Genomic DNA, 24552 nt, shown 5'->3' with positions numbered 1-24552 from the left:
AAGGATCGCATCTACACTTCTGACTATATTAGAAAGTTTTTTCCAATGGAAAATATTTAAAAAGTTAGTGGCTCCAAGGAGAGTAGTGACAAGATGGAAATAATAACTAATATCAGAATAAGATAGAACTGTGAAATATTTTTCCATAAAATGTGTGATTAAAAAGAGGAGGACACATAAATTTCTCCTATACTCATTTCCTTCAAATAACCTTGAAGTGACTGGAGAGAAGGTGAGGGAAAGGCACCCTGTCTCACCCAATCATAGCTGAGGGAGGCAAACACAAATAAGAGACAGACAGTTACTTTCAGACGTCAGTTCATTCAAATTATGGCTGAACTACTCTCTAAAAGAGCACAGAGGGGCATGAAGCATTGAGAAGTTTAAATGAGATATTTAAATTTAAGGCAGTTAAAATTCAATAATATGAATTTGGTCTTATGGTTTTATGCAATGATATTGCTATTTGTCTTGAAGCTATTTGCATTGGCTTTCTTTGAATTAATGACGGGATAATACTAGAGTGTTATGGAACAAACGCTGAAAAAAGTAGAAATTATGAGGCATGTATTCAAGTAGGAATAATATCTCTGCTAAATATATATTTTTTTTCCTTCCTAGGGCTTCCTTTTGCTTTTGCTGACTTTTCCTGTCCTTTTCAGCTGCTAAATCAATACACCGAGATGTATTTAAAAAAGGACCCGAGAAGAGTATATTTTCATCAACAAATTTTTGTGAGAATTTTCATGGATAATCTGTGTCATAATAAATTAATAAAATAAACATTACCATTTTTCTGCCCAGAATCGGGCATAAAAGAGACTCAAGTCCCATAAGAACACTGCTACAGTGGAAAGCGATGCTGTGAGTTAATTGACTAAACCAGCTGCCAGTCTAAGTAGCTCTAAGAGTTCAGGGATTTTTCTTTTTTCTCCTAGTGAACAGTCATTATTATTAATTTTTCACAGAAAAACAAGCTACTATTTAAATAACCAAATAATTCCTACTTCAAAGTGCTCCTGGGCATAGCAAATGATACATCGTCCTAATGGCACCACAAGGTACACATACCAAGCAACCTGACACTTAAGCAATAAGCAAGGAGTATAGTCTCTCAGAAGAAGACTGAGAATACTTTTTAAATTAGAATTAAAGGAGCTGAGCCACTGCCTGAATGCATCATTCTACTGTAAATACTTGGTCTGGAACCTTGTTTATTTTGAAATTCTATAGCATAAATTTATACACAAGAATGTAAGTGACACAGCTGCAAGACATAAGAATCAAGCTCTCCAGAAACATACTCATGCATTTGAATTTTTTCCTGACATAATCTTCTAAAATTGAGGTAAATATTTTTTTCAGATTACCATGAAACAGTTATTAGTTGTTTTATGAAAGATAGCTAAGATTTTTCTTTTTTCTCATCTCTATTCAGGATGTACTTAAAAAGCCAACAATATCACATGAAGGGTATCCAGAGAACATAATTTTGGACTACAAACACTGAAATGTCTTAAGCTAAAGCAAATAAATTATTTGGCTTCTCAACAAAGAGAATTGATCTCAGCTGACTTTAAACAGACATAACGTTATAATATTCTCATCTAAACCACAAAATCTAGTTTCTTTAAAAAAAAAATCCCAACTAAAAGAAAAAACCCTCTCAAGATAAGTCTAGTTCAACTCTAAATGTACTTACCAATTTCTGAAAACTTGGAATTTCAACTCAACTCTTATGAAACATCCAGGAATAAATATAAAAATAGTTTTCTCTACTTAATAAACAGCAATGGACTGGCCATGGCAGGGTGTTGGAAATGAATGATCTTTAAGGTCCCTAAAAACACAGCCTATTCTGTGATTATATGATTCTATGACATTGTAAAAATGGTCTGGATAAAATACGAGTACTAAGCTGTGACTGAGATTATAGTTTTTAGTAAAGGGAGCCACAGAAGTATTTCAGTAATTAATTGGGACCTAAAAAGCATGGAATCATAGGAGTCATACAAAAGTATCCCATAGATATGAATCTCCAACAGTATAAACCCAAACTTTCCTTTGTTTTTGTCCTGACACTCCACTGTAGTTGATATAATTTAGCACTGGAGCTCATGTTATTTTCACTATGTTAGTCTGAAAAAAAGCACTGCTCCCATTCTGGGATTTTTAACCCTTGGCCAAGGATTGTGTTGTCATTTGTTAAAAACCTTATTTATTTCAAATCCTATGGGACAGATGTGTTTGTTTTTTTTTTTCAAATGTGTTTCAGGCTTTGAGTCATTTTGTTGACTCGGCCTCTGTCATGGCTTCTGAATCTGGCTAAAAGTACATAGCCTTCAGGTTGCTTTGCTGCATTTCAGTGCCAAAAAAAGGACAGCCTGATTCAGGAAGGGCATAAGGGGAAAGGAGAAGCAAAAATTAAGGCCAGGAGTAGAAAAGATCTGAAAGGAGTGGTTAAATCAGTGCTAAAATGTTGAAAGCATCAGTGCACTATGACGACAAGAGTGGTGGAGGCTGCCCATGGGTCAAGCAGTGTGGACCTCCACAAGCTGAGACAGTTCTATGACCTCTGGGACTTCAGCCATAAAGGTCCTGTCCTGCCCACTTCTGGGAACACTATCTCAAGATCATCTTTGTAACATAGACCTGGCTTTTTTTTCTTTTTTAAGAAACTGAGACAACTGGAAATGCTCACAAAGGACCTATTCAAAGTCAAAGGGTTTGACAGTAAAAGTAGGACCCATCCAAAATATCAGCCTCCTAAAAAGTTTTAGAGTTAAATTTAAGGTCAGCTACACTCCTTGTATAGTCCCTAATATGGGACAGGCATCTTGTAAAGATACTTTACTGTTCTGGTTCATTGTGTAATAACTAGAATTTCTCTCTTAGTGGCCAGCCTGGAGAGGTTGTCTTTGACTATACAAGGAACTTAAAGAGTCAGCTTGGGTAGACTATGAACTCTCAGGTAGTTAAAGAACTTTTAAGATAAATTTTCCCAGGATAGGACTGGCCATTCTCAGTTTGCAGTGGTTGGACTCTCCTGGCACAGGTGTAGCTCTGCTCTTTTCCCAAGCATCTGATCTAACATATCTAGTTTATCAGAGATAAGCTGACTCTCTGTCACCCTAAGTGTTTTTCTTTTTTGTTTCACTGGTTAAAAAAAAAATCTTACCTTGAACATATTCTTCAATTAAATAACAAAAATCTCACATCTTCTTAAAAAAGGTGTCAGTAAATATGAATAAAGAATTGTATGGGATACTATGTCCCTTTCTAACATAGGGCACTATAATCAAGCCCAATTTTCAAAGCAGTTAGGTTCTTTGAGATTATTAGGTGTAATTTCATCTCTTTACTGTGGCATAATTTATCCAGGAGGCAAACAAAAAAACTCAGAAAAGAGAGGAAAAAAATTATAAATCATACTGAACAAATAGTATTCCTAGAACTAAGGAATAATTGTAATCCTCAATTATAATTTCTGCAATGAAATATCAAGCTTCCTAGCTATGTATGCAACAAATAAACCTCTGTATAAACACAGTCTCTAAATAGTTTACCCAAAATCCTAAACTCAAAGCTGTTAGGAGAGTTAAGAAGCATGCACATTTTAGAGATGATAAAATATATAAGCCTTGTTCACGTAAATTGGCAATCTTTGCTTTGCTTTAGAAAACAATAATGAGATTGCCTTTAACCATGTGTGTAATTCCAGTGAATTGAATGGTATTCCGCATGATCCTGATGAAATTATGAATGTGGAAAGTTAAGGACATGCTTAAGTGCTGAGAGATGGCACAGAATTCAATATATTCCAGAAACAGAATCTGAGATGCAGTGAGGAGTATCTTTGGTTTGAAATTTTACAAAGAGGAAGTTAATTGTAGTTAAACTGATTAGATCATATGTTCAGATAAAAAAACCCCAACATAGTCAGGCTAAAAAGATAAGTTTTAATTCCTTCCTGGCCTCTTCTTATGTCTCTCACCACCTTACCTATTCACTAAATGCTTTAGAACATTGATACCACCACAGTACATCTGAAGCATCCCACAGGAAGCATTCATATGTTGTTTTCTGTAAAGAAAAAGAAAAAGTGGTTAGAGTTTAAATTCTTTGAGATGAGATAATGTCTTCAAATGTGATTGTAGACCCTGATGCTGATTTTACCTTCAATAAAAATTAGAAATATTACTATAAGTAGCCTTACCTCACTTTGTCCACAATTATAAAGCCGATGTTTATCTGAAACAATTTCTCAGCCAATAGGTGGCACTGAAAGTATTTAACATTTATCTAAATCTTCTGTTTTCATTTGGAAGAATTCGTGTTTCCCTCAAGTAAATGGTATGTTTTGCTCACAAATTAAAAGCCAAGGCACATATTGAATTCTGGCATTAAAAATATTAAGTAGTTTTAAACAGTTGGCAAACAGTTGTGAATTTAAAATTCCCTGGAAATATGGATAAGTGAATCATACTACTTGTATCTTTGTCCAAACAAAATCTAAAGCAGGAGATCTTTTCGAGATGCTGGGACCAATGACACTCCAGGGAGCATCTAACAACGATATTTAAACTGTAAATATCTGGGGAAACTGTGGCATTCCACGAATCAGTTTATACTGTAGTTTTTGCATGTTGCATGTCAATTTATTTTTTCCCCAACTGCTTTCTCATAGGATTTTTTACAATCCTTTGAGGAAATAAGGGGGATTTAGTAGTAAATATAAAGTAATTTTTCATCACTAGAATTCACCAGAATTTTATTAGGGCAAATTTTACAAGCAACCTCTTCATTCTCTGTGGTAAACAAGATGGTAAACTATTCTACGAACAGAACTAATGAGACATTTTAGATTGGATTTCTACATGCCTTAACATATTCACAAAGAAGCAACTTTACCATGTTAAGTTTTTGCTAATTTTAGTATATTATTTGATCAAGTGCACTTCAGAAGACATTAAGTATCAACATTTTGGTTTATACTGAGTGTAATACAGTCGATCTCTGCGCGTTGTGTTTCATACCTACACTTTACAATTCCTTCAAGTATTTTATTGAAAGTTATGCCAGGATGGTGAAATAGGAGTGACTTCTTCTGAAAAATTATAATATTATGATACAACATAGAACCTAACTCTTCCATTTTCAGACTGTTTCTCAACCACCTTTGCATAGCAACCTGTCTTAAGAACAAATGTAGGCCACAATAGGTTTCAGCTATATCAAATAAACACATGCAAGGATTCATCATACTCTCATCAACCAGAGTGTTACAGAGGATGAGAAGTGAATAACACTGAAATAGAAGTATGTCTAAAACCAGAGCTTACGTAGGAGTAAACAGATTAACTCAGCTGTACCAATGCATCTTAATTACAAGGAACTAAAGGCTTTTAATACATTCCTGCCTTCATCATTCCCTGCCAGCAGGGAAATTAAAGTACCTTCAAATAGTAAAGCAGTAGAATACAATAATTCAATGCTACAGCACCAGGCCTTGGCAAGGTATAAAACTGTCCAGCTTCACCTGAATTGGTTTTGGAGACTTATGACACTGCAGTTGGTAATGACAACAAATGTATCATATCAGAAAGTATTTCAAGTTAAAATTCAAGTCACTAATTTAAAGTTAGGCATTGTTTTCTCTGTTCAGGAAACAAAGCAAGGAACTAAATAAATCAGAGAAGACTAAACAAGGATGTAGACTTAGCAATACAACTGAAAATGTCATCCGTCTCAGGTTACGGGGAATATGACAAAAAAAAAGACCAATATTCTGGCTATGAATACCTTGCCCAGTTTATTCTTATTACACATTTTCTATTACCTAATATTAAACAGAGGACCATTAAGGTGTAAGCAAATAGAGAAGTATGAATTAATGAATTCTTAAATATTCCAGGAGAGAAAAGTATGGAATTTTACTGATATACATGTTTATAAATTAAATATTTTGAGCAGCTTTCAGATAAATGGTCTACTATTGTTTATTTTATTATTTACAATAAGTTTGTGGGTCAGATATTATGAGAACCTTACATATTTTCAGTTACTTTAGCATCTGGATATTTGCAAATATATTTGCAAATATATATTTGAGTAGAATTTGAATAGATCATTAAAAAGTGAGAAAAGACTAATACCACAAAGTCAATCTCAAGGTTATGAAATAAATAGGATGTGGTATTTCACAGGAGCATGTTCACAGGAATATCCAAAGTCCTGAGCACTCCATGAAAACTCACAAATCGTACTCTGCAAATTGCAAAACACAATTTCTGTGAGAGAGAAACATTAAGCCATACAAACAACGGGATCATCTACCAGCCCTGACTAAGACAGCCACTGGTAGTCATGAACAAAAACAAAATAAACCCAAGCATATCAATAAAAAAGAACGGATTGAGTTGTTTTTCTTCATTTATTGTTGAAGCACATAATGCTATGCAAGACAACAGCACTAGTGTTTTATTCAACTTCATTTACCACACAACCTGATGATTTAGACTTAGTCACTGTAGCTATTTCAACCTTTTTCAACAAAATGAAATCCAAATAATATATGCTGTTTTGGCAATCCTCCTTATGCACTGACATTTTTTAAAGAGTTTACTGATTTTGCTAGTTTTCCTATGGTATTTCCTACAATATTTCCAGTGTAAGGCAGTTCAGGATATTCCCTCTTTAACATCACAGATCATTAAACACATAGCAGCCTCCTAAACTGTCTTCAATCCTCTTGGTGAATATCATAAAGCCTTATACAGTGTGGGAGATTTTTAAGAAAGTGATGTGCAAGCTTGCCCAGTTCCATACAAGCAACACTTACTGAATTCACTGTACTCTTTATTTTTCCCAGATATCTTCCTTCTCCATCTATAAGCACTGGAGCACCAAAGGAGCAGCATTCTGAATGTATAGCAAGATTTGCTTGGAATAGTGGTCAGACACTGAGTGTATTTATACAACTGATTGCACCTCAAGATACACTAATCTTAGGCTATATAATTCACCCTGATGGGCCTTGGGCCAGTACTCTTTGTTCGCATGGATTCTGTCACTGAATGCTGGTATATCTAAAGCCGGTTGCAAACAGCGATTTCCTAAAGATGATAATCCATTAGTAAACTTATTATGTGTTATTTAAATGCTTAATTAAACTCTTCATTTCTCTATTTTTGTTTCTTTCATCATAAGGAAGTCCTAAGCCCACAGCTGACATCCTATACTAAATTCTAGAATAGGATCCCAGTCCAGAATAGATTGTCCTTGAAAAATCATCTTCTATTGAACATGTTATTTCTGGTCTACTTCATGTTCATTTGTATATAATACAGCAGCATATAAAATAAACCAAGGACCAAAACTCAGAATCTGCAATGCTTGCCTTGTCATACCAGCAAAAAGCACCACAAGAAAACACAACGTGGAACAGCAACCTAGTTATATTTTCTTTCGATCAATACAAGAGGAATCAACTTGCCATACATAAGTGGAAAATTTGTGGCTTTTTTTTTCTACCTACAAATAAGATTTTTGTGCAAAACCTTGTCAGGATAAAAGGACTCTCATCAAATACTTTCTTTACATTTGCTACACTGATGGTATAACATGTAGAAACCACAACAGTAAATGAAAAAAGCAAGTCCTGGATTTAAATTAATTGGAGGAGGAATTTGTTTGGTTGTTTTTTTCATTGTTTGGGGATTTTTGAAATTTTTTCTTATTTTTTTTCTCCCTGTAAGCAGCCCAACCAACTCTAATTGGGCTTGAAAGCCAGTTTAGAAAGTCTGAAGTCATTGCTAGTTCTTGAATATTTGTACCTCAAGCAGACATCTTCTAGCTAATGAAGGAAATCAGGTCTTGCTATAATGAAGGAACCAGTAAGATACTGCCTAATAGTGAGACTTGTTAAAACTCTCATTGAAAAGTCGCCTGCTGCTAAGTGAACAGGCTTGGCAGGCATGAATTAGAGACAGTAGCTACTGTAACCTGCCAGGGCTCTTTATAATGAGATGATCATGCTCATACAGAGAGCTACTAAAGAGAACTACTGAAAGTCTGCAAGTAACTGCTAAAGATGAGATTTTCACCTTATGCTTCAGTGCATACACTTTATAATTAGTGATGTGAAAAATTCAAAGCAATTTGAGAATCAGTTGAAATGCAGATAAATATCAAACCACAAATCAGTTGTTCAGACAAAGAGAGACAAGGTCAGCAGCTAGCAAGGCCAGTGCACCTGAAGCTAAGTCTTTGTTTTTACAGAGTCGACAATCATTAGAGAGTGGGGGGCCTGCCTAAGACTGCAGTATTTCACTGCCTGGCATTGTCACCTTAGCTTCCAAGCACACTGAGAAGGACCCACTCTGTGGCACACACCAGTTGCCTCATCTTCCCGTGTCTTCTTTCCTTCACTATTTTCACCTTCTCTTTGCAGGTGTTCTCTTGATATTCTTCTCCAATGAGATTGCTCAACACTGTGGAGCAGAAGCTGTGCTATCTCAATCAGAAAAGGAATACTGCAACTGTTGGGTAGTTGAAAGGTTTGAAGGGAGAAACGGTCAGAACAACCAAATGTGAATGGTACCAAACAAATTAAAAAAAAAGGTTATCCCGCATGGTGTCCAAGGTTAGATGAGAAAACAGATAAAAGTAGATAAACAAAAAGAAAGTATTCTCCCACTTTTGTAAAAAAACCTCTGAAAAAAAAAAAAAGAAAGCTCCACTGTATAAAATGTACATTATTATAAAATTATTCACTTGATTATGTTTTACCCTTTCATTATAAAGCTCCAGACTACTTCTTAGTTTCAAAATGCTGATAAAATTCAACAGTTGCAAAATTAAGCCCTGGCAAGCCAGGAAATACCAGAGTCAGTCTCCTACTGGAAGTATATTACAGTGCAGACTCTTCCACGAAATGAACCCACCTAAGACAAGACCCCTCTGAGGGAGCAGTGCTTCATTCTTCAGTGTATGGTTTCCTACTCTTGGTTTAAATTAGGCAAGCAGCTAAGCAACCAAATATTGAGTAAGTCAAGACTCGATCTGAAGTTCATTGTCAGCAGTTTTGTCTGTAAAATTTCCAGGAAGTGATAAGGATGTTGGAAGAAGATCTCACAGATCTCTGTGGGCCTCAATGCAAGCTCAGACTTTTTCTTGCATTTGGTTAAGGCTGCAAGTAAACACAAACCCTATAATTTCCTAACTTTTCAACAACTGACTTTGCTGTCTTACTGAGAAACATATCTTGTGATTTAGAAAAAAAACAAACCAAAACAAAAATCAAAGAACCATTAAATATACTCCTGATGATCAAAAGAATTGAAGAAAAGATTGGCAACTCACCCATGGCACAGCCTGCTGCTCTTGTACATAATACATACTTCATAAAAAGCATCACCAACTTTTGATCCAGCACATTGATCTACCCTACAGAGTCAAGTTATGCCAGTAGGTTTCACAGATTCTTACCAGCAAATGACACACTTATTAGAAATAAGTAGAATTTGTAGTAGTCACAGTTAGCTTAGTAGTAGGGGATAAAAAGGTTACTAGTTATGTAGTTGTCCAGCATAAGATAATACAGTGCCCAGAACATGGAGAGCAATATGCAGTAACCTCCATTTTGAAAATGTGGGGGACCCTCAAAGCCTCTAATGAACAAGTAATGGGGGACATGTAGCAGATGTGTGAGGAAGTCTGTAACCTCAGAGTATATCAGCCAATGGAGAAACGGGGAGGGACCTGCGTTTTGGGTAGAAGGGATAAAAAAGGCTGCAACCTCTATCAAGTTAAGAGATCTTATTGGAGATTGTCTAATGAACTCTTCCTTTTATTCGAATAAAATTTTAGTTAGCTCCTCTCTCTTTTGGCTATTTTTGAGTCTCTTAATACCTGGATTATTTTTTGGAATATACCCAAAACGTAGAGTCCTGCTCTGGTGCCAAATGTCGAGTCACCTGCTCCACACTGAGTTACTAGAGCTTGACAGCAGAGCCTTTGCAATTCTTTTACTTGTTTTTTAACTTGAAAGAATAATGTAGTTTTCTTCAGCACTACTCCAGGAAATGGCCATGCACTGTTTACTGATGGTTTCCACTGGAATTTAGGTTAAGACAAGTCTCTCAGATAGAAATTTTCCTTCCAAATTCTTAGAACCTGGCAAAGGCGTGAGAAATTGAAGACAAGCTATTGAAATACTTGTGAAACTTAACTTCATAAAATATTTCCAGACTATTTGTGTCCTAATAAAAAATTGTAGACACAAAAGTAATTTGGAATCAGAATTTTTGTTTGATCCATGTATCAGCAGCTTTTCTTTTTTCTGAACTGTGTTCTTCATGCATGTTTGTAGCAAAATCTAGAATTTTCACACTACTCTTGGTAAAAAGAAACAAGTAACCCTCTGTCTAGCCAGTCCAAAAAGAAACTGGCACATAGTAACATCCATTATAAATAATGAAGTGTAATATTACATCAATATTCACACTTTTTGAATATTGATGTACATTAGTTTAAATTGACCAGATGCTCTGAAGATGGCATTGTCAGGTGCAAATTATTTTTTTCCTGTCAGCAAATCCCATTAGTCCTTAGAAGTGATGCACTATAAGGGAAAGCAGCTGTTTGTTCCCCATAGGGACTGCATAGAAAGACACATCTAATGTCCCCTGGGAATTTCATAGGAGTGATGAACATGCAGAATAAGCTTGGAATCAGATCTTTAATCAACACTTTACCTTGACTGACTACACTTTTTACTACCCATTTCTCAGTACAATGATCTTGTCCTAGGATTAGCTATGCTCTGACCCCTTTCTGAGACCTGTAACTATATCTACAAAAGAAAATAAAAGAGGCTGTGGCAATTTTCTAACCCTAAGACCCTATGTGCCACTATGCTCTAGTTCATATTTATCTGCTTAAACACTCTCCTTTCAAAAGGAGGGAGAAACAAATTTACCAAATTTTGGAAATATGTCTATTGATTCAAAATCTTGCCAATTAGTTATTGTACTAACAAATAAATTTTACATACAGTCACACACTAGTGCTTGATTCCACAAAGTAATTCTGTTTTATTTACCAGTGTGAGCAAAGCCTCTAAGCACAATGAAGTCTTACTCTTAAAGCCTAACTGCTTATCCTTTCTGATTTCCATCTGCATATCCATCTGAAGGGCACTTCACCCTCTGTGAATTAGTGACTAGCTTTCCAAAACAGGCTTTTCCTCTTACCTTGATTCAACAGATGACCCTGCTTGGAAAGCAGTGTTCTTTCTAGTGCACTTTAGTCTTGACTATAAACATAATTAGTTGCAGTAGTATGAGTAGTTCTGCAATGTAGTTGTGTTTGCTTATTTCACAACATTATGTTAAAGTAGGGATTGCACTGTGTGTAGTGTATGTGAATAGCTGATGTTTAAAACAGTTATATGTAAGATATTACATGGGGTAAGGGAAAGAATAACAGTGTGCAGTCTGCTAGAGTAAGAAACAAGATCAGGATCAATCAAAGGAAATCCTAGGGGTTTATATTCTTACAATCTAAGCGCAGGTTTCGAGTCATTGGCTCCTGCTGTGTCTCTAAGCAGCTCACACACTCTTGTTTTGGGGTCCAGCCCCTACCCCCAGAGCTCAACCTGCAGCTCATCCCGCAGCTGCACACCGATCTACCTGCACTGAGTGTACCCCTCAAGAGTAGAGAGCAATAACATCCCCCCTTTGAGCCTTCTCTTTTCCAAACTAAACAACCCCAGCTCTCTCAGCCACATAATATGCATTTTGAATATTAATTTCTAGGTCACTGTGCTGGTTTTAGCTGGGATAGAACTACTTTTCTTCACAGCAGCTGGTATGGGGCTGCGTCTTGGATTTAAGCTGGAAAATGCCGATAACACAGATGCCTTTGTTATTGCTGAGCAGTGCTTACACAGAGTCAAGGCCTTTTCTGACTCTCACTTCACTCCAACAGTCAGGGAGCTGGGGGTGCATAAGAAGGGGGGAAGGGACACAGCTGGGACTGCTTACCGCAACTGACCCCAGGGATATTCCATTCCATGTGGTGTCATGCTCAGCATATAAAGCTTGGAAAAGAGGGAGGAAGGGGGTGACATTCAGTGATGGCGTTTGTCTTTCCAAGTAACTATTATGAGTGATGGAGTGATGGATCTCTGCTTTCCCAGAGATCTCTGAAAACCTGCCGGCCTATGGTGGATGAATCATTTGTTTTGCCTTGCTTGTGTTCATGGTTTTTGCTTTATCTGTTAAACTGTCTTTATCTCAACCCGTGAGTTTTTTCACTTTGACTGTTCTAACTCTCTCCCCATTCCAAACAGCTGCTGGTGCTTAGTTGTTGACTGGTGTTAAATCACGACAGTCAGTTTTAATCCTGTTTTGTATGCAGGGTTTGTTAGATATGTTCTTTTGATTCCTTTCTGAAAATCCATGAATACATCATACAGTAAATGTTCAATTAATGTTCTCTTCTTTTTACCCTCACCCATGCCTGTTCATGGCAAAATTATTTCAACTTTCTCTCTGAAAACAAGGTTGTCCTTAGTCACTAATAAATGCATACAGCTTCCTTTTGCTGATTGATGTCTGTACACAGTCTGAAAGCATACATACATCATATACACGTGAAAATCAGCTTCCAACAATAATCTTACCATTTGCATCAGATTGCTATGGCTTTTGAAACTTTCCGATTTGCACGACTTACTGAAAATAGGGCATAAATTAGTTCTTTGAATTTGTGTTGCTGTTTCTGTGTGTTTTAGGAACAGTAGCTTCTCTTCTGTTTTCCATACCCCAAAAAACAGCTCAGTAAATGAAAGAGAATGTGACTGTATTTGCAAACCATTACAAATACGAAGGATAGATTCACCCTCCCACCTTGCTCAGTGTGACTCTGATACTCAGACAAAATCAAATACAAATAGCTACTGCCACAGTCACCATTCAGCTTCATAAATGCTCGATTTACATGGCAAAGACATGGGCCAAGCTTACAGGAGTTTTACAGAGAAACAGAAATTGCCGGAACTGGCAGTGTAAATAGAAACAGCAGGAGGTAATGGTATGTGAACAAATATTGGAAAAGCAACTAGGGAACTGGATGGAGGCAACTAATTTTAAATCTTTTCTCCTTTGCAAAGATAAAAGCTTGGAGTCACTCATCTATAATGTAGATAGCTTAAACCTTTCCAGTTACTTGATACAGCTGCCACTGTAAGAAGCCAGGTGATTCAGAAATGTGAGAAATGAAAGTAAAGTTTGAAATACACACTTTGGGAGGTCAGATGTCTATGCTAGTAACTGGCTTTATTCCAGTAATCTAGTGAAGTATGACGTTCCCAGTCTCTCTAAAAGCTACCATCCCTAGAATTTTTTGAGATTCTTCATTGAGGCACCATTATCACATTGTTTCCTAGGCTATGTGATCTGATGCACTGGGTTGAACAGAATTAACAGGGAAGGAGGGTGAATAACATTGTATAACGTGCTACCTGTCATACTAAAGATGTTGCAATAGGTCAGTGTGATGAAAGCATATTTGAGTTTCATACCCAACAGATTGCAAAGAACTGATGTAGCTATCACTGCATTCAGATGTATTCAACACTCCTATCCCAAAAATCAGGTACTACTGAATTTATGGACAGCAAGAATGTGGAGTAGGACTCTACTCACAGAGGGAAGAAACCTTTGTTAATCACTGGAATTTCTAATTTTAATGGCTTAGTGACTCTTCTATCATTCTCATAAGTAAACTAACTGACTGTAAATGAAATAAAATGTAAACTAAGAAAATGAAGATATTCAACAATATCTGTAGCTCCCCTTCACCAAATTTATAAGGCTTCTTCTTCCCTGGAACCCAATGTAATAATTCATAAGCAGTCATTAGCAAGGGCGCATCTTATTGTCTGGAAGTATTTCACTGCGATCTGCTAATCCCACTCCCTCCTAATATACATAAAGTATGTTTTATACTGGGTGAGATCTTGATGTAGTCTTCCACCTGAGATCATTCCATGCTGAGGTGTAATCCCACCCTGGAGAGTGAAATTCAGATATAAATACTCCATGCTTAATTATCAAGATAAACAATGTGGAAAGAGAAGTTATGCTTCAACAGCTGTTGCTATTTCAGCTTGAAAGCTTGGGGGGAATAAAAGCAAGTCAAAAGGAAAAAAAACCCAGTTTTTAAGTATGTCTTATTCACTAGATTACAACTAAATGTTGGACACTACCCTTCTTATGTTTAAGGAGAAAAGGATCACAGATTTGTAAACTAATTCAGTCATATGTTCTGACATGCAGTAGAATCATATGATTGGAAAGATTAGCTGATATAATTAGCAAATTAGGTAAGCTACAGAAGAATTAAAAATAAAAAACCAGACTTTCCTTCTTTGAAAATTCATCATTTAAAAACAATATACTAAAAACTTCCTACCCATAATAAGCAGGCAAAATGACAATCAGGGAAGAGAGGAAGATGACAAGACTCAGAAAGAATAAGAAGCGCAAGGAATGAAAATTTTGCAATAAGAAAGAAGAAAAATGTCTTTATATATGACCCCATCCAGCCCCAGACAATCCATAGTTACCCAGTGGAATGGCTTTTGTACAGAAATATATTCCTAAACAAAGAGAGGTGCCTATATCAGTACACCATAAGTGCTCAGTTACAGACACAGCATGAATGGGAGCACTCCAGCAGTGACACTCAGGGACTGCATTCAAGTGCCAAGAAAAGCTGCAGCTGAAGACAAATTACAATTTGAAGGCATGCCTGCCTGCTCCCTCAGCTCCAGCTCCATGATCCAAGCTGTAAGGGAGGAATGCAGTTAAAAAGGCCCACAAACCAAAGGTCCAAATGCTTCATTACTTTTTCAGGCAAACCCAAAAGTCACATACTGATCTCAAATACTTTCTCTGAGAGAAAGGATCTTGAACTGGCCAGGGAATAGGAAGTACAATGATATGGGGGTTTTTTGAAGCCTGAACTTATTATCAATAAAAAGAAGTGTATAATCAAGGTCAGAAAAGTAAAGTGCAGGGCTGAAAGAGTCGGTGCACTGCAGGAAGTAGTACAACATTAAAAAGAAATCTACCATGAAGACAAACACCTACCAGAGATATCTAGCACAGAAAGGAACTGCATAAGCAGCCAGCTCTTCGAAGGGATGGAATTTTCTTTTTCCCACCTACAGTGCCTTCCATAAATAACTTCCTCGTGATGTTAAAGTTGCCATAGAGCTGCACACTGTGAAGCTCTGTCAGAAGAAAGGATAACTGAAGATAATTCTGTACTCTTTTAGTATCATTGCTCTGTTTTATCACTGGCATATAAATATATGGAAAAGGATACAGACATTTTTTTTTGGTCTTCAGACTAGCCAAATGGTTGTCAGGGCTCAGCAATGGATGGCTGCTCCCTCAGGGCTGAGAAGCTATGAGTGGCATTGGTCCCAGTGGTTGCTGTGTATTAGGCTGGATTTCTAATAGGTCTCCAGACAGACACGGACAAAGCGAGTGATGAACTAAGGCTGGGATCTGTATGAGAGATCCAGCCAGGAGACAAGGGCAGAAGAAGGTCTTAACACAGGTACAACTATGTCGTATCTTAAACCAGGATTGCCAGCCTGAGCTTAAATGAGAGTCCTGGAGCAATGGGCAGGGTGTGGATGAGGGGCCCCAGGTGAGGTTGGCTAGGGCATTTGAGACCTCTTAGTGCTCTCAGGAGCCTGACAGCACCTATAGAAGCTTAACAACAACTTGCCAGAAGAAACAAAGATTCCTAACACATTTATCACAACTTCAGACCAGCCAGTGCAGGCACCAGATCTGTGGGGCAGCTTGCTCTGCTCAGTCCCTTCATACCTTCAGAGTGCTTCTAGACCATATGTTCTTTCATATCTTCTGCAGTGAGTCACAGGCTTGGCAATGGGCTTGTATAACCCAAAGGTACACTACAGTTATGAAGTCACTATATGAAAAGTCAGACTTTTCATTTAACAGTTTTCGCATTAAGGAAAGTAGGAGTGGGACTGCACAGATGCTAGAACTGGAAAAAAATAAAAGGGAGTCTATCTCTTCTTGGTTGTCTGTGGTACACTCTGCTTTTCCAGCCTGCAAGAAATATGAAAGAAGAAGTCTAAGTACTGACCTAAAGAGGAAACAAGATCCAAATCTAAGGCTTATCGAGTTAAAATGGGAACAAATAGAAGGATGATAGAGTAGATTGTGGTTCAGAACTTGCAGAGAAGAAAATAGGACTGAAAAATATCCCAAAAGGAAAAAAACAAAACAAGGAGAAAAAGACTGGCAATTAGCAGGGCTTCAGGGAGTGGAGCTGCTGAGCTGAGGCGAGTACATTTGGTAATGAAACAGAAGAAATAATATAGGTGCTGTCAGATTAGGTTCACTAGAACTAGATCAAAAATTAAGGATCAGGCTAAGCAGTCAGAAACTGAGTAGCCTTAACACTGCTAGGTGGCTGTTAATGTCTCAGAACTAAGCACTGGCCCTCAAGGGGCTGCTGTGCCCCATTGCTCATTCCAATTTTCTATTTTCCCCAATACATACTCAAAACAAGACCTGGCCACACACTAAATACACCTAGTCTTCCCTGACAGGAAAGCCAGTCATCTCATCAGGGCAAGAGCTGCAGTGGGCACAACAGCTTCCCACAGCCTTCATGGATCTGGGAACCAGCCCTGAACTCGCACCTGTCCCACAGGTTGTGAAATTTCTGTCCTGGACTAATTTCTAAGGCAAACCTCTGTTATTTATCAAGAAAGCTGCAAATATTTTTCTAAGATCTGAGAAGGAAGAGGAAAGGTCTGAAGCTGTGCTTGTATCAAAATTGGCTCTCCTTGTGTACAGACATCAAACCAGTTTGACAAGAGAGTTCCAGAGGTGTTGCCTTGCAACAGGAAGTTACACATTACTTGCCCTTCAACAACCCTTTACGGAGAGAAAATTCACACCACTACATATTTGTTCTGTGTTTTGTTGCTCAGTACCTCCTCTGATTCTTTTACTCTCTAGCTTTTTATTTTTTAGAAGACAGGCATACAGGTCCACCTCTTTCCTCTCTTTTCTTGATGAAGGCTCTAAAGTATGTTTTCTATTCTTTATACTTTGCTTAGCTGCCACTTCCTCAGAATAAGGCAAAGTTCCTCAAAGATCCCTAGTTTCTTTGCCCATATTGTTACATTTTATTTGAATTTTAGTAACATACATATAATCCCAGTTCTATGGTGTTAACTGAATTTATACATTGGGCCTAGTTGTCTCCGTCCATCTTTATCCACCCTCCATATAGATGTATATAGATATGTATATAGCACAAATCCACTCACCAAGCTCTTATAGTATTTAAAACAGTATATAATAACATTATTTTTGGCTAAATATTTTAATGATCTGATTTCTGATTTCACTTGAACAACACTGGAACCAGTGAAAGGATCAGATTCAAGGATACTACTCTAATTTAACCACAAACTTAGTTGATGTAGTTTTATGTTTAACATGTATATTTCTGGTTCTAACACATGTAGAAAATAGCAACCAACAATCGGAAATCAACACAGAATAAAGCCTGTTGTTCTTAAACACAGTATAATCCACAGTGTCACAAAGATCTGTTTCAAAGTTGTTATAAGGGCAAGATATTAACAGCCATCACTATCTTTGGCAGTTTGATTTTATGTTGCAGCTTCTGCAGTGACAGATCATATCCTCTGAGAGAGGACTGTCACACCTTGTGAAGCACTTCTTCTGAACGAACTTGCCTAGCTCCAGTATCAGACTCATATGTCTTCCTATTTCACTTCTACCCCAAGCTTAAAAAAAGCTTCCTGTTCCCAAAAACTTTTCCTCTTCCACCTCTGCTTGTAAATTATACAATTAAAACTGAAAAAGAAAAGTTTCTGAAAATCAGAAGCCTTTTCTGACTTCTTTTTTTGTGGTCATCTTTCAAAACTCATGACCTTTTTCTACCAAATCTGATCTCCCTCAGGTAAAAGAAGCAACATATTTCCTTCCTTGCATGCAGTAAACCTTGAGATTCTTTTTCTGCTTTTACACACCAACACTTAGTCAATTCATGCTTTGGAAGCATATGCTTGAGTCTCAAGTGATCACTGTCTTTGTACAAGTATGTGCCCAAGGCCCTGCTTACAAGCGTCAGGTGACAGCTTTGTCTGGCACTTATTGTGCTTGAATGTCAGGACATTGTCTTCTGTTGGAATTGTGTAAGAATTTCAAACTCCCTCTTTGGATGGTATCTCTTCCCTTTTCTGAACTTTCATTTATTAAGGAAGGCCCTTAAGAAAGCAACCAAATAGGTAAAAACTTTCCCCAAAACATAACTTTCCACAAATTTTGGTTCATAATTTTCTTTCTATCGGTCAAGAAATCACCTTGTGCATATTGGCACATCCCACAGCCACACACTTTTCCTGATTATATGCTTTCTTTAGCATTGAATTTGTTGTTGTGTTTTAAATTTGCTACATGAACCAATTTCAGAACTTATCTCAATGTCTAGTTATGTTCCTGCATTGTTTCATCTTACCTTAGACTATCCTCTTTGTTACACATTAATAGTCCAAACAGCTTCAACCATTTATATTATTTGGGACTGTACTTCAAGTATAAAGCTAAGTCTAAATGTAAGCCAGCAGAGGCACAGTTCTCCAAACAAAACAAACTTCTTTTTAAAGAAAAAATATTATTACAAGCAATATAGAATATTGAACACTTTTTTTTTTTTTTTTTTTTTTGGCCACAAAATTTATTCTTTAGTAGCTAGGGGATGATATTTTTTTACCATAGTTGTACAAATTCTTTGTGATCATCTCCACCCCGTGAAATCTAGCTGCTGAAGAAAGAATCCATTCAGCATGCTCTTGAACTTTCTAGAACGCTCGATGTCACCAACCTACCTAAATTATTATTGAGAGGTATCTTTTGAGCATGGTAGGACTATTTTTACTACATGTGTTCCAGGATAATTAGGCTCTCTTCTCTGTTTTATATTCTGCTGATATATATTACCTCTTCTGTTAATGATGTCTTGAAAGGATATTTTATATAACCAAGGAATTCTGCCCTACAGTATACTGGTTTTTTAAAAGAAACCCAACAAAATTGTACAGAAAAGGAGCATTTCACTACCTTGTAGATATGTGGTATATACTTGTAGATACTTAGGTATATGTCAGCTGGTACTCCAGTTGTCTATGATGTTTAATAGGCAGAACTAGAATTATGTGTCTCACTCCCAGCTGAGAGTCCGTCTTTCTCTTCTCTTTTTTATGTCCACAGGCAAAATGAGAATGGCTCAATTTTAAGAAAAGGGATGAAGAGCCTACTCACACAAAAGGTCTTAGAATCTATTATGAAGGTGACATGCCCTGTGTTTCATCTTGTATGGACATCAATAATTATTTCCTTAGGTAGAATAAATACCAAGGGAATAGAAGCACTGGACACTTCCTATTGTTTCCTAGTACTATTTCCTATTTTTCCTTTTGTCCTTAAAAAGGGGGGTAGGTGTCTAGTTTAGGATTGGACCCTTCTCTGGGAAGGCTAAATTTTCTATAGTTGATAGAGGAACAAACAGAAAAAAAAAGAAAATTCAAAGCATGTCTGAAGATAAACTAATTTCATAGCTTCCATCATGGAACTCCCAATTCTGCTGTATGCCCCTTACTAATTTTACAGTTTTGAGGGCCCTATTCAATTACAAAAAATAGCAGGAAAAAAGTAACCTAATCTACAAAAATGTAAAAATCTTTCTCACAAAATCAAGAAACAAACAAACAAAAGCCAATAAGCTAGCATCATGATAGAGATGGGACACAGTCTAAAATCAGGAAGCAGGAGTTATATCAGCTTATCTACAGTATTAGACCCCACCCTCACTAAACTAGATCTTTTTTTGCAGATGTGTTTCTCCCTTCCTTAACTTAACATCAAATTTAAATTGTTTCTTTATCACTATACCTGTATGGAGCTTTCACACAGTGTGCTGTTTTACTGGGAAGAAAGAAAATTTGATAGCAATTTTATCACTGAAGACTATCTCAAAATCCATATACAATCTAAATAATGTTAAATAGGCAAACAGAACTGATATTCATCAAAGTTTTGAGTGGCCATCTTTACAATCTTCAAAAGGTTCTCTTCAGTAATTATCAACCTGTAATAAATGAGTAGACATGGCTGAAATCTCTCCAGGAACTTTGAAGTAAGTTATTTCAAAAATGAGAAGATAAATAAAACTATTGTGGGCTGTTTTAGATGTTTAAAATGCCTGTTACTTATTTGATTTAGTTAAAATGTAAGTAAAATTGCCTCAAAGACTACTGCAGAGAAAAGAATACTCTTTTAGTATACTAGTGAGTGGACAAAGATCTTGAATCTAGAAAGTTTACATGTTAATAGATCCATATGTCATTTTGAATAAAACCAATATGGCTATTTCTTTTCATGTTCATTATGAAGTCTTGGTTTTTGTTCCCCTACCACTTCTGTTTCTGACATCTTCTCTTGCATCTTCCTGCATTTGCCTCATCAGACCACTGAAGAGTAATTGCATTGTAGCCATGAACATCCCTCTCAAGGGGGATTAGATACTGCTAATGTATTAGACACTGCTAATCTTCTCTTTGCTGACCAGTCATAGGACACAAGGGAATGGCTTGAAGCTGTGTTGGGGAGGGTGGTGATGGTGGGAGAGGTAGTTAGGTTAGACATTTGGAAAAGGTTCTTCACCCAGAGGGTGATTGGGCACTGGAACAGGCTCCCCAGGGAAGTGGTCACAGCACTAAGGTTGCCAAAGGTCAAGAAACATTTGGGTAACACTCTTAGACACATGGTTTGATTCTTGGAATGGTCCTGTGCAGGGCCAGGAGTTCGATTTCAATGATCCTTGTGAGTCCCTTCCAACCTAGGTTATTGTATGATTCTGTGAATGAGTTATCCATACCATCCCTCACCAGGCTAGAATAGCTGGAATCAGCTGGAAAATTTTCCTAAATTAGTACATGTGCAGAAACTGCTATCTAGATAATGAATTAGAATCTGGAACACATGTTTTTTTCTTTCAGGGCATAAAAAGCAGTGTGGGAGAAGAGTCAGTATGGCCCATGTTTCTCTCTTCCCCTTACTGATGCTTGCCCGAAGGAGAAATAGATGCAGTCATATGCAAGAATTCAAAGTGCAATGCAAAACTTCACAGACCAGATGGAAAGACTGGGGGGTCCTGAAACACATTACTTTTAAAAACTTGAGTATTCTTTTGAAGAGGGGTGTGGCCAGTTCACAAGATGAAATTTCCAGAGCATTTTGCCAGAGCATTTTGCCTACAAAGGCTGAGTTCATTCAATATGGAGAGGTTGAAGTGAACTACAGCCTGTGTATGCAAGCTAAGTTTAATAATGGTGTAGCATATCTTGATTAAGAGTTTGCACTAATGTAGATAAGTGCTAAAACATAGATCACTGACTTTGTCAAGTCCTTCATTTCCTGAAAAGGCTTCTCAGTATAAAGCCTTCATTGATCAAAACAGATAAACAGATTTGCCACATAGACTGGACTTTCTATTCACCTCTTTAATGCACTGCTGGTTGCATTTTATTTTGATTATTTGATTCTGATCACACATGATGTATGACCATAGATTGTCTAATCTTTGATAACCTCTAGAAATAACTCTTACACTACACAAGGAAAAACTAATTCAAAGGAACATCTTGCACATTCTCTCAGCATTCGCTCTTTCCCTGGAGGTCTCAGTTTGCTGAGCCTAACTCTCTTTATAGTACTCTTGATTATTTACAAATCCCTATACAACCATGATCCATTTTACTTTAGCAGCTGTTATCACCTATTGCCGGTGATGATATACTCAATTCTGAAGACTGCTAGTCTGTGGGTAATCGTGAAAAGCAATCTAAGCTCAGCAGGTGCCTGGATTTTAGTTTCTGTTTCTTCTTACATGATTTAGGACCTTTAGAATTATTTCTTTCTTTGGTATGAATCATGAATAAAAGATTCATGATTTGTCGTCTTAAAAGATTTTTGAATTCCAACCAATAAATGTTTCCTTCTGCAAAGTTTCTTAAAAAAAAAGTAAAAAAATTTCTTATTTCAGAGTTTAAGAATAGTCACTAATATTATTATTATTATGTTTTTGTTCCTTAGGTGCTATTATAATATTTATGAAATGTAAACAAAGATGTTAATGGAAAAAAGTACATATTTTTAAGCAGCTGTTTGCATAATTTAGAACCTAAGACAGAAATGTTTCATAAAATGTATGAAGTAAAAAAACACTTCCTTCTGCTCATACTTGCTAATGGTTAGAAAAATTAGTTATTAATTACTTTATAGTAAGTCATATCTGCTATACACTTTAATGAATCTTAAGCATTGGCTGAAATTCCTAAATGGAACAATAACCAAAGATAACATAAGCAATACAAACTCAGACTATTTATTGCTATAGGAAACTTTGAATATATCCATGTTATCTAAAAATAAACAGGACAGATTTTTCTTTGTTATCAACACTGAAAAACCATTAAGGAGTTATCTCAGATTAGACAAAAGTAAAGAACAAATAAAACTTCAAATAAAAGTTCAATATGCAACACAAATTATCAGCACAAAGTATCCATCCACATCAGCAATGGATACTGTGAACTCAGGAGTTCAAAATTTTGAGTTGTGCATGTTCCTCGGAGTGTGACTTTGCTTCACTCAGAATTTAAATGAGAGGAGATGTCTAAGTTAGAGATGTTACAAACAAGAAAAGGATAAAATATTTTTTACATTTTGGGTAAAGTACATTTGATGAGTAGTCATTCTTCAAGACAAAAAAAAAGATCTCAATATTAGGATTAACCTGATGTCCTTTTCTTGTGAGTGAGGAAGGTGTTATTTGAATCGTGATGTTGATATGTCCTACTAAATAATGAATTATAGTATGGAAAGGATATTTTACATGAAAAAGAATAAACACATAGACTATGTTATGAAAACTTTTCCAAAGCCATATGTTGTTGAGGATCCGAACTTCGTGAGCTCATCTGGGACAGTGGACTATATGTTGTGGTATAAATGCAGTATTATCCAGATCTGAAATAATGTAAGTATCCAGAAATCCTCAATATCGACAGACACTGGGAGTTCGTAATAATTTTTCTGTGTAGCACCACTATTCCAATCACAGAGTTAAATGCTGATAACACCAACATAGCTCTACAGTCAGCTCCCTAAAAACAGATGCAGAAGTATTGTATTCACAGGCAGGCTCTGTGTTACAGTAATAAAGACACTATTAAAAAATCTGATACTGGTATATTTTTATTACTTTTTCAGATTCACACTTTTATCCACCATATCCTTATAAAATTATGTTGAGACAAAATGTTCTTTAGAGGGTTATTGGGTAAAATCCAGAGCTCTGAAGCTTTTGTGCACAATCAAATTAATGTGTGAAAGGCATCTGTATTTTTTGTTTTCTCCTTTGATTTTCCCTTTTTTCTTCTCCTTACAGCCAGAAGTTGTATCAGCTAGAGTCATTCTGTTATTTATAGTTATGCAATTTTAGTAGCTGTTCCTGCAGGTAGAAACTGAAGATTTATTTGTGATTATCCTGCAGCATGAAAACACCTACCTTGTATGTTATGATCCAAACTGTGTGGCAATCTGGCATTTCATCTGCATAATTTTGTAAAGTTTGAAAACTTTAGCAAAGTCATCAATTAATTTTTTTCAAAAAGAGTTTGTTTATTGTTTGATTTTGGGTTTTGTGTGGGTTTTTTTTCACTATGGAGTCTCTTTCCAAGGTAAAAATTTGGAGTATCAATTTTGTTAACAAAAGCAAAGAAGAAATTGATTCGATTTCATGCTTAGAAATGTTATTCTTCAAGGAAGCCTTGCATAACAGTTTGAAAAGTGAAATGTTTCTAAAGGTACTCCTTTTTTATGAATCGTGTGGTTATGACTTTCCTTGGATATCTTTATTCATGGCTCCCTACTGCCTGTTATCACCTCATCAGTAATCACCTCTTGTACAATGTCATTGCATGAGTGTAGCCACATCAGAGATGAATGATGCATTTTCTCTAACATTTATTCTATTTTTGCTTCCACCAGAAGGCTCTACCAGATTCTTGATAAGTTATCATAGTGGTTTTTCATATTTTTCTGGATGACTGGTGGTTTGACAATATTTTACTCTCCCAAGTCCCAAACTTCTGTCTTAGGACAAACAGAAAACTAAATTATTCACTTTTCCCATATAAAACAATGCCATAGACATCCCCATGTTCAAAAGAAATCCATAAAACTGTATTTTGTTTTTGGGCAAACTGTCTGCTGAAATTCTTGCAGATTCTGTTCTTGATCTTGTTCCCTCTGGTATTCACAATGTCTCTGTTTCCTACTGCTTAGTCCCAGGACACCTAAAATCACTGCCAGCAGCAAGCATTACAGAGAA

The 24552-nt window shown here is 36.5% G+C and overlaps 1 protein-coding gene across 3 annotated transcripts in view; it reads right to left on the bottom strand.

Annotated features, from left to right (window-relative positions):
- The window catches only part of LOC127474685 (translation initiation factor IF-2-like), a 95060-nt gene that overhangs the window by 39221 nt on the left and 31287 nt on the right, over nt 1–24552 (bottom strand). For 2 of the 3 annotated variants that reach the window (XR_007905937.1, XM_051795854.1), the window contains one exon: nt 3702–4083. Coding sequence is in view for 1 of the 3 variants with exons in the window: in XM_051795854.1 (XP_051651814.1) it covers nt 4070–4083 (14 nt within the window). In the remaining 2 variants the exon portion in view is untranslated. Of the gene's footprint in view, nt 1–3701; nt 4084–24552 lie in introns of those variants that run through there. The other variant, XR_007905938.1, reaches the window with a different exon arrangement.

The sequence above is a fragment of the Manacus candei genome, unplaced genomic scaffold, assembly GCF_025592945.1.
Source record: "Manacus candei isolate 608988 ecotype Guabito, Panama unplaced genomic scaffold, ASM2559294v1 h1tg000043l, whole genome shotgun sequence".
Lineage (NCBI taxonomy): Eukaryota > Metazoa > Chordata > Aves > Passeriformes > Pipridae > Manacus > Manacus candei.
Note: the sequence above shows the minus strand (reverse complement) of the source record. Positions and strands in the feature narration are given on the sequence as shown.